The 11822-nt window shown below is 39.4% G+C and overlaps 1 protein-coding gene across 1 annotated transcript in view; it reads right to left on the bottom strand.

Annotated features, from left to right (window-relative positions):
- wdr11 (WD repeat domain 11) overlaps positions 1–11822 on the bottom strand; it is a 122259-nt gene that overhangs the window by 69584 nt on the left and 40853 nt on the right. Inside the window, exons 5-7 of the mRNA XM_085994549.1 lie at positions 6715–6898; positions 4996–5161; positions 4185–4299 (exon numbers count right to left, since the gene is read on the bottom strand). Of these exons, the coding sequence (XP_085850675.1) occupies positions 4185–4299; positions 4996–5161; positions 6715–6898 (465 nt within the window). The remainder of the gene's footprint in view (positions 1–4184; positions 4300–4995; positions 5162–6714; positions 6899–11822) is intronic.

Genomic DNA, 11822 nt, shown 5'->3' with positions numbered 1-11822 from the left:
AAAACATTAGTGGGAATTGTATACAGACCCCCCCCCCAAACAGTAATGCTGAGGTTGGGGATGGCATTAAATGGGAAATTAGAGAAGCGTGCAATAAGGGCACAGCAGTTATCATGGGTGACTTTAATCTACATATAGATTGGGCTAACCAAATTAGTAACAATACCGTGGAGGAGGAATTCCTAGAGTGTATACGGGATGGTTTCCTGGACCAATATGTTGAGAAACCAACTAGAGATCAGGCCATCTTAGACTGGGTATTATGTAATGAGAAAGGATTAATTAGCAATCTTGTTGTGCGAGGCCCCTTGGAGAGGAGCGATCATAATATGATAGAATTCTTCATTAAAATGGAGAGTGAAGTAGTTGACTCAGAGACTAGGGTCCTGAATTTAAATAAAGGAAACTATGATGGTATGAGGCACGAGTTGGGTAGGATGGATTGGGGAACGTTGCTTAAAGGGTTGACGGTGGATAGGCAATGGCAAACATTTAAAGATCGCATGGATGAACTACAGAATTTGTTCATTCCTGTTTAACATAAAAATAAAACAAAAAAGGTGACTCAACCGTGTCTAACAAGGGAAATTAGGGATAGCATAAGATCCAAGGAGAGGACATGTAATTTGGCCAGAAAAAGCAGCAAACCTGAGGATTGGGAGCAGTTTAGGATTCAGCAAAGGAGGACAAAGGGATTAATTAAGAGGGGTAAAATAGATTATGAGAGTAAGCTTGCAGGGAACATAAAAACTGACTGTAAAAGCTTCTATAGATATGTGAAGAGAAAAAGATTGGTGAAGTTAAGCGTAGGTCCCTTGCAGTCAAAATCAGGGGAATTTATAATGGGGAACAAAGAAATGGCTGACCAATTAAATACATACTTTGGTTCTGTCTTCACAAAGGAGGACACAAATAACCTCCCAGAGATGTCGGGGAACATAGGGTCTAATGAGAGGGAGGAATTGAATGAAATTAGTATTTGTAGGGAAATTGACGGGATTGAAGGCCGATAAATCCCCAGGGCCTGATAATCTACATCCTAGGGCACTTAAGGAAGTGGCCCTAGAAATAGTAGATGCGTTGCTGGTCATCTTCCCAAAATTCTATAGACTCTGGAACAGTTCCCAAGGATTGGAGGATAGCTAATGTAACCCCACTATTTAAAAAGGGTGGTAGAGAGAAAACGGGGAATTATGTAAGCCTGACATCGGTAGTGGTGAAAATGCTAGAGTCCATTATAAAAGATGTAATAGCAGAGAACTTGGAAAACAGTGACAGGATCGGACAAAGTCAAAATGGGTTTACAAAAGGTAAATCATGCTTGACTAATCTACTGGAATTTTTTGAGGATGTAACTGGTAGAATAGATAAGGGAGAACCAGTGGATGTGGTTTATTTGGACTTTCAGACTTTCAGTAAGGTCCCGCATAAGAGATTAGTATGCAAAGTTAAAGCACATGGGATTGGGGGTAAGGTACTGTCTTGGATAGAGAACTGGTTGGCAGACAGGAAGCAAAGAGTTGGAATAAACGGGTCTTTTTCCAAGTGGCAGGCAGTGACTAGTGGTGTACCGCAAGGATCGGTGCTAGGACCCCAGCTATTCACAATATATATATAAATGATCTAGACGAGGGAACTAGATGTAATATCTCCAAGTTTGCAGACAACACAAAGCTGGGTGGGCGTGTGTGCTATGAGGAGGATGCAGAGAAACTCCAGTATGATTTGGACAGATTGGGTGATTATACTGCATTTGCCATGCATCTGCCCAATGTGGATAAATGCAAGGTTATCCACCCTCGGTGGCAAAAACAGGAAGACAGATTATTATCTGAACGGCAATAGATTGGGAAAAGGGGAAGTGCAACGAGACCTGTGTGTCCTTGTGCACCAGTCGCTGAAGGTAAGCATGCAGGTGCAGCAGGCGGTTAAGAAGGCAAATGGTATGTTGGCCTTCATAGCGAGAGGATTCGAGTACAGGAGCAAGGATGTCTTGCTGCAGTTGTACAGGGCCTTGGTGAGACCACACCTTGAGTATTGTGTGCAGTTTTGGTCACCTTATCTGAGGAAGGATGTTCTTGCCATGGAGAGAGTGCAGCGAAGATTCACCAGACAGATACCTGGGATAGCAGGAATGACGTATGAGGAGAGATTGGGTCGATTAGGCTTATATTCGCTAGAGTTTAGAAGAATGAGAGGGGATCTCATTGAAACTTATAAAATTCTAACAGGACTAGACAGACTAGATGCAGGATGTTTCTGATGGCCGGGGAGTCCAGAACCAGGGGTAACAGTCTAAGGATAAGGGGTAAGCCATTTAGGACTGAGATGAGGAGGAATTTCTTCATCCAGAGAGTGGTGAACCTGTGGAATTCTCCGCCACACAGGGCAGTTGAGGCCAATTCATTAAATACATTCAAGAGGGAGTTAGATATATTTCTCAAGGCTAAAGGGATCAAGGGATATGGGGAGAAAGCAGGGACAGGCTACTGAATTTGGATGATCAGCCATGATCTCATTAAATGGCAGAGCAGGCTCGAGGGGCCGAATGGCCTACTCCTGCTCCTATCTTCTATGTTTCTATATATAAAACTCAGAACCTATTTGCCTTTTTCATGGCCTTTCCAGCCACTGCAACACCAATTTGCATTTATATCATTCCTTTAATGTAGAAAACATCCCAAGGCACTTCTAAAAGCACACTACCACTTTTAAAGATCTATGTATCTGCACCCTTAGGTTTTTTTTCCCCACCCTTAAGACTTTTACCATTTAGGGTATCTTTAATTTCAGTGTGCCCCCTCCCCCAAGATATACTACTTAAACTGAACTGCATCTGTCACCCATCTATTCACTCCACTAACATATCTATGTCTATCTGTAATGTCATAAATTCACCCGCATAGATCATGTGCTATAATTTTAAAATCAGGAAACTTCCATTCGTTCGCTCCCAATTACAAGAGGACTTTCTTCATCTCTAAGTGGGTTTACCCCATCTTTGACTGTCCCTTTCCTTCTCACTTGCTTAGAAAACTTCTGCTATTCCCTTTATGTTGACCATCAATCTATTTTTTCCCTTTGTGAGTCGGAATACACTCATTAACTTAAGCTTATTGGCTTTAAAAATGGAAATACATGCACAAATGTGGCTTCGTTTCAGTTTATGAAATCTGGTATTGAATCATAAGGATGAATTGAAAATTGTAGCATAAATGCTAAGTTTTTTTTTTAATTCAAAGAAAATGCATTTTAAGTAGAGAATTGTGTGTCGCCTTGAGTATTATTAGTGGATCCCATGATTCCTGTTGAGTATAATAATTTTTACAGTGCATTAGAGAGTTATTCACTGATGGTATAAAACATAACAGGTACCTAGAAATTATTACAAGGTAATGACCTAATAAATGGCTTCAGTTGACAAATTTAACAAGCAGTTTATAGTGCTGAGAGGCAAAACGTATTTTATTTGGATTGTGAGCATCGGATTAGAGGACATAGTTTTAAAACAAACAAATCTCAAATCAGATAAGAAATTAGAAGATTTAGAAGAGGGAATGGAAAATGGAGATATGTCATCTGTGGAGGGCAGCTGGCCAGGATTAGAAAGATGTGGGGAATATATATTTTGCTTTTTTTCCAGTTCTGACGAAAGGTCATCGACCCAAAACGTTAACTCTGTTTCTCTCTTCACAGATGCTGCCTGACCTGCTGAGTATCTCCAGCATTTTCTGTTTTTATTTCAGATTTCCAGCATCTGCAGTATTTTCTTTTTGTATATTTTATATTATATATATTTTGAGATTTTACTTGATTAACTTTTGGGATCAAAGGGTGTTTATATCGAATTCTCTCTGGAGGTATTAATAGAAAAGCAGAGCCGACAATGCAGCAGATTGTACATGGTCTGTGAAAAGAGTAGGGCTGATACATTGAATAGTCTTGTATATTTTCTCATCATTTTCAACTGAACACTTAAGATTAGCATAGAAACATAGAAGATAGGAGCAGGAGTAGGCCATTCGGCCCCTTGAGCCTGCTCCGCCATTCAATGAGATCATGGCTGCCTTGAAGTCATTCCAAGGTATCAGTTAAGCTTGATAACATATACTGTTCACTTTATTCAATGAGAAATAATTTGCAATTTGTTGCCTAGTAACTCTATGATTGACACACATGCTCACCCTGCTCTTCACTGGAGAGAGCCAGTGAATTGGAATTTGATCGACGGATTCTTAGTGTAATACAGCCATTCTCATGAAGACAGAATAAAGCATCCCGCTGGCGACAAGGAATGACCTGGGACAAAAAAAATTAAACAGTTTAAAAACCATCTGTTGCTCTGAGCAGTGCCGTATATGGACGTGGGAGCGTACTGGAACTGGGTGTGTGCTAGGATTTCATAGAAACTACTGTGCATAAACTGAAAATATTACAGGAGAAACAGAATATGATAGTTTTCAATATGCTGGATTCTCAAGAATAAAGTCAAAAATAGTGATTTCATTTACATCTAATATTTGTCATCATCTTTACAGCAGTATCTATTATCAGGAAACAGCCAGATGGTATCATTATTACATGTGCTCAAATTATAACCACAGAAACTGTGATTACACTGGCAGGGTGCAGTGAACAAATTCAGACAGATATTTTCAAAGACTACAAAGTTCAACTCAACCTCAAAAGGCAATAATGAAACTGAACCAGTACTCAATCCTTCATTATCTAAAATTGCAATCATATAGCCATCAGATTCTCAATGCAGTCCTGATTTTTTAATACCAGAAGTGAGAGTGCAGGAACTGACTGTTATAATCCAGAAGTACAAGTTTTCTTTCCTTTTGATCTTTCAGATTTCAATACAAGATATACAAATACTGCCAACTCCAACTTCATTAATGATATCAGAAAAGACCTAACTCCACAAAATTGTAGTAGTTAAACAGTTCTATATTCATTCTGAATATAACAAGGTCAGTAGAACTTAGTTACCTGTAGAAAGGGAGCTCCTGTTCTCTCAATAGCCACTATGGCTACAGTTTGGTTTACTTCCAAGTCAAGGATCAGGATTTCTCTGGGGTACAGCAGCAGCATATGATTCCTCTTGGATGGCAGATAGGACAACTGCAGACAGTCATTCAAAGTTACAGACTCGGCACTGAAATAAATCAGGTGAATAATAAAATGCTATGTTAACAGAAACTTTGCATTCATTACCATATGATTAAAAAGTAGAGCATGGTGTATTTTCCCCAAATAGCTACAGTCCTCCATGCAATTGGCAGCATCTCACACTGAAGAATAGTACTCCAACTGAAGCCAGAAAACTTCAATGTCATGCACTCCTAGACTATAACCATCTCGGCTGATACTTCAGTGGAATACTGAGGGAGAACTCTACTGTCAGAGATGCTGTCTTTCAGTTGAGACGTTAAACTGAGGCTGTCTGCCCTCTCAGGTGGATATAAAAAACCATGGCACTATTCAAAGAAGAGCAAGGGAGCTCTCCTGGAAAATATTTATCTCCCAACCAACATCACTAAAACAGATTATCTGGTCATTTATCTCATTGCGGTTTGTGGTGCAAATTGGCTGCTACTTTTGCTTATATTACAATTGAAACTACACTTCAAAAAGTACTTAATTGGGTGTAAAGCACTTTCGGACCTCCTGAGGACATGAATGAAAGCTCTATATAACTGCTCCTCTTCTAATCATGCTGTCAGGTTGTCAATATCACATTAACACAAAGAATGGTCTACTTGTTCCACAATTTCATCCAAATCACCTCGTATTTTCAGCAACTTGCTACATAAAACATTTAAAAACCTAAACGTACAAGGCCAAGTCTAACTGACAGCAGGTAACCTGCCACAGCAAATTATGGACCAATATGTTTAGAGTTTCAATAATGGTGCAATTTAAATTGTCAATACAAACCCAATCGAATTCCCCCTCCAGGCCCACTGGGAAGAAATGCTAGTTGTATTTTATTTCCCTTTCCTATTGTAATATTCAGCAATACACTTATAGAATTCTTATTAAGATGACATATCCAGTGCTTAGTTGAGCACTGAAGCATAAAAAAATATTTGCGCTATTTTGGTCTCATATTTATTGACGAACAAACCAGTTTAGCTATGTATGTGGGAAAAATGCTAAATCTCTAATAGGTACTTAATTTTGAAGTACTGGGAGCACGGTCAGCAAAGCTTATTGAAGTATTATAAAATTAATATATAAACAGTATTTCATCATAAATATTATGCCTTAATCTAATAAGTCAAGCTACAAGAAACTTGTACAAAATAAAAATCAATGCAATTGGAAGTAACATATTGTATAATTGTAAATACAAAGCCATGACAAAACTAGAAATAAATGTTAAAATAGTTTAATTACTGAATACTGTTTTTTTTTCTACCTTTCAAAATGCACATTTTTAATCATGCATGGGGTATTGTATACATTTCTATATTGCTAAATATCTCTGAATATGAAAGCTTGTGGATTAATTAGGGAAAGATATTCTAATTTTGTTACTGTTGGGCTCATTAATGCACATGACATCAGTGCTGAGGAAATCAAATTTAAAAACAAGCTTATGGGTCGAGAGGGGAATTTTCAGTGAAGAAATGTTATCTCAACAGAAAGGAAAAAATGGAAACAGAGCTTGCAAAATGTAACATTTTATCTTCAAATGCAACTTACTTGGGCTTTTCATTAGTGATGAGGATTTTCACTTTGTTTAAGGCTTTCTTGGCACCAGTGGTTGCTGGTTTTATGTGGGCGGGACTTGAATGAGGACTCGATATGTAAACCTTCTTCCCCGAGCTGCTGGGCGCTTTGGATGGTGAAAAATCTGAGACAAACACTATACCCTCACTGGTCAACACTACAAATAGGAAACAATGGAAAATATTTTTCATCTTAAAAAGCTTCAAAATGTTTTATTACAAAATATTGACTTTTAAAAAAACCTTGTTCTGTAACAATTATTTTCTCCCTTCCGAGTTACAATGCAATATATTTTACCTAAAAATAACAATATGCTCTCCAGCCAGCCACCAAGAGAGCGACAAAAAATGCCGGTGGCAACTTCCCAGTTAATTTCTCCTCTCTGCAGAGAAACACTTCATCTTCACTCAGTGCTTCCCACCAATAGATTAACTCACTAGGTGTTAAATTATAACAGTAAGCATGTGTGCCATTTTCTATGGCACAGCAACTTGGAACACCGAACATATTGGGCTAGCTTCACAGCAACATGTTCAAGACTGAACACAGACATTAAAATAAGAGTGTTCCAATATTCTGTCATATAGCCCCCATATATAAAAAGCAGGCTTTATTTCAAGTTTGCATTGTAGCCTTTTAAATTAATTTGAAAACTACTGTTTCCAGTGGCTGGAAAGAGTTATTTGCGAAAACATCAGTCTTGCGTGTCAGTGAGTAGCACTCTCACCTTTGAATCAGAAGGTTGTGGGTTCATGTCCCACTCCAGAGATTTGAGCATAAAAATCTAGCCTGACCCCTCAGTGCAGTACTGAAGGGGCACTGCACTCTAGAAAGTGGCATCTTTCGGCTGAGTCGTTAAACTGCAGCCTCGTCTGTCCTCTTAGGTGAACGCAAAAGAACCCATGGCACTATTCGAAGAGAAGGGAAGTTCTCCCTGATGCCCTGGCTACTATTTGTCCCTCAACTGACATCACTAAAACAGATTATCTGGTCATTATTTTATTGCAGCTGTGGGTCCTTGCTGTGCCCAAATTGTCTGCCATGTTTCTCTACATTACAATGGTAACTCTTCTTCAAAAGTACTTCATTGGCTATAAAGCGCTTTGGGACGCTCTGAGATCGTGAAAGGCATTATATAATGCAAGTTCGTTCTTTCTTACTTACCTTAGTGTCACCTCTGGAAATGTTTCTTCTACGAAAAGACGATCTCCAAATAGATGTTACCTAATGTAGGGTCCAATACATGTGCTCTTACAGTCTTAGCCTAATCTACACCGTAAAACAACTCCATTTTCAGCACCAGAACAGCAATACAAGACGGACGTTCTAATCATGAAATCATAGAATAGTACAGCACAGAAGGAGGCCATTAGGCCCATTGAGTCTGCACCAGCTATTTCGAAGAGCAAGCCAGTTAGTCCCACTCCCCCGCTCTTTCCCCATACCCGTGCAATTTTTTCTCCTTGAAGTATTTATCCAATTCCCTTTTGAAGGCTACTATTGAAACAGTTTCTCTTTATTTACTCTATCTAAGCCCTTCATTATTTTAAACACCTCTAGCAAATCTCCTCTGAGCCTTTTCTGCTCTAAGAACAACCCCAGCTTCTCCAGTCTATCCACGTAACTGTAATCCCTCATCCCTGGAACCATTCTAGTAAATCTCTTCTGTACCCTCTCCAAAGACTTCATGTCCTTCCTAAAGTGCGGTGCCCAGAATTGAACACAATACTCCTGCTGGGGCCGAACTAATGTTTTATATAAGTTTAGCATAACTTCCTGGCTTTCGTACTCTATGCCCCTATTTATAAAGCCCAGGATCCCATATGCTTTATTAACTGCTTGGTTAACCTGTCTTGCTGCCTTCAAAGATTTGTGCACAGACACCTCCAGGTCTCTGTTCTTGCACCCCCTTTAAAATTGTACCATTTAGCAGGCATTGTCTCTCCTCATTCTTCCTACCAAATTGCATCACCTCACACTTTTCTGCTTTGATTTCATCTGCCATGTGTCCGCCCATTCCACCAGCCTGTCTATGTTATCTTGTAGTCTAATACTAGCTTCCTCACTGTTTACTACACTTCCACGTTTCGCGTCGTCTGCAAATTTTGAAATTGTGCCCTGCACCCCAAGTCCAAGCCATTAATATATATCAAAAACAGCAGTGGTCCTAGTACTGAACTTTGTGGCATGCCACTGTATACCTCCCTCCAGTCTGAAAAACAGCCATTCACCAAAACTCTATTTTCTATCCCTTAGCCAATTTTGTATTCATGCTATTACTGCCCCTTTTATCCCATGGGCTTCAATTTTGCTAACAAGCCTAATATGTGGTACTTTATCAAACACCTTTTGAAAGTCCATATACACATCAACTACACTGCCCTTATCCATCCTCTCTGTTACCTCATCAAAAATCTCTAATCAAGTTAGTCAAACACAATTTGTCCTTAACAAATCTGTGGTGTCTCGCCTTTATTGGTCCATGCTTGTCCAAATGGCTGTTAATAATCTGGGAGAAAATTATTTCTAAAAGCTTCCCCACCACTGACATTAAACTGACTGGCCTGTAATTGCCAGGTTTATCCTTCTCCCTTTTTTGAATAGGGTGCAACATTTGCAATCCTCCAGTCCTTTGGCACCATCCATGTCTGAGGAGGATTGGAAGATTGTGGCCAACACCTCCGCAATTTCTAACCTTACTTCCCTCAGCAACCTAGGATGCATCCCATCCGGACCGGGTGACTTCTCCACTTTAAGTACCGCCAGCCTTTCTTGTACCTCCTCTTTATCTATTTTTTATCTCATATAGTATCCCAGCAACCTCGTTTACCATAGATTTGGCAATGTCCTCTTCCTTGGTAAACACCAATGCAAAGTACGCAGTACCTCAGCCATGTCTTTTACCTCCAATAGATCTCCATTTTGGTCCCTAATCGGCCCCACCATTCCCCCGACAACCCTTTTACTGTTAATATGCCCATAGAAGACCTTTAGATTCCCTTTTATGTTAACTGCCAATCTATTCTCCTACTGTCTCTTTGCCCCTCTTATTTCCTTTTTCACTTCTCCTCTGTACTTTTTATATTCAGCCCGATTCTCCCTTGTATTATCAAGTTGACATCTGTCATACGCCGTTTTTTCCGCTTCATCCTACTCTCTAACTCCTTTGTCATCCAGGGAGCTCTGGATTTGGTCACCCTCCCTTTCCCCCTTGTAGGAATGTAACTAGACTGTACCTGAACCATCTCCTCTTTAAAGGCCGCCCATTGCTCCATTACATTTGTGCCTGCCAGTCTTTGACTCCAATTTACCCAGGCCAGATTCCTCCTCAGTTTGCTGAAATTAGCCCTCCTCCAGTTAAATATTTTTATTCTAGATTGCTCCTTGTCCTTCTCCATAACTAATCTAAACCTTACAATACTGTGATCACTATTCCTGAGATGCTCCCCAACTGTGACATTCTCCACTTGACCCACTTAATTCCCCAGGACTAGATCCAGCAATACCTCCTTCCTCATTAGGCAGGAAGCATATTGATCAAGAAAATTCTCCTGAAGACACTTCAGAAATTCCTCCCTTTCTCTGCTCTTAACAATCACTAACCCATTCAATACTGGGGTAGTTAGTCTCCCATTATCACTACACTATAGTTCTTGCACCTCAGTAATTTTTGTAAATCTGCTTCTCTATCTCCTTACCACTATTTGGTGGCCTATAAAATTACACCAAGTAGTGTAATAGCTCCTTTATTGTTTCTCAATAAAGTAATACAGCTACTTACACAAGTAAATGTAGACTGCCATCTGGACTGTGAAAACCAGCGTTATTCTGAAGATTGTACATCACTGGGTCGGGAACTGAGCTCAGGCAGAAGAAAGCTGTATACATATTTACACATGCGCAAAGCTCCACTCCCCAGCCTTGAAGCTTTTAGTATTTTGGGAACTGGCAAGAGAACCCACATTCTTATAATATAAAGACTATGCAGTTAGCTTAGAAAGGGTCCAGGCTGTCTAACTGCTTATGGCTTGACTTATCTCATCAGAATATGACACTTCTGAACCAGAAATTGGCAAAATACTGTTTAAATTAGTTTTTGTAATACTTCAGTAGCTTTGCTGATACACTGATCCCAATATTTCAAAGTAAGTGCCTTATATAGGAGATTTTTAAAACCTCCTCCCCCACCAGGTATGAATAATTGAACTGTTTCATCTTAACCATTAAATGTGGACCAAAGTAGTACAAAATAAATAGACATGCGCAGAGCTCTCTTTTGACTGAGTTCAGTCCAAGATAGAGCAGCAGGTTTAGCATATGTCAGCCTTAGAATACTGATCTGGCACTGAAGCTGGTATAGAACAAAATAGTCTGCATTTGCAGCATCACAGGAATGGCCAGTGTGAGTGAGAAATAGCACAGAGGTGCAGTACAGTAGGGGCTGGTAGGGGTTTATCTAGGAATTGGCCATGAAAATTGAGGCAAAAGTTCTATTCCCCATCAATACAAAATTGGAAAAGTCACACAGGGACAGACAGGAGGTGGTCACTGGGACTGCCTCCAACTTGAAGATAAAGTAGAAAATATTCCTTTCATAACCTTAGGAAACATAATGTTGCTATAAACTGCACACCACATTACAGAGGCATTTCTTGGCCTCGAAGGACAGCACAAAAGAACATTCCACAGTTAGCTTCCATAATGACGGTGTCCTAGAGTATTCCTGACAAAACTACATCTCTAGGTTTTTCTTTATTAAAAATGTATTTTGTTATAAAAAAAGTTAAGATTTTTAAAAATATATATACACATTTATGACTGAACTCCCAATTGGAGCAACCATTTTTCCATCTATTACCAAATCTTATGGAGTTGGAAAAGCAGAAACAGATGATGTTTCACCACAGTCAAATGTTCCCAACACCCTAACTATTCAATGTATTCAATGCAGTATGTCTCGGACACAGACAGTTTCAAAATTTGTTTTCAGGTTTATAGAAAAATAAACTTGCAGCATTATTCTTCTGAATCCCCAAGACAGGGATTCCCTCTAATAATCACTCAGGGTTTAATATTTAATC

The sequence above is a fragment of the Somniosus microcephalus genome, chromosome 8 (genome assembly GCF_052327205.1).
Source record: "Somniosus microcephalus isolate GS21.2 chromosome 8, FLI_Smic_1.0, whole genome shotgun sequence".
Lineage (NCBI taxonomy): Eukaryota > Metazoa > Chordata > Chondrichthyes > Squaliformes > Somniosidae > Somniosus > Somniosus microcephalus.
The sequence above is the reverse complement of the archived record's forward strand: the minus strand, read 5'-3'. Positions and strand labels throughout refer to the sequence as shown.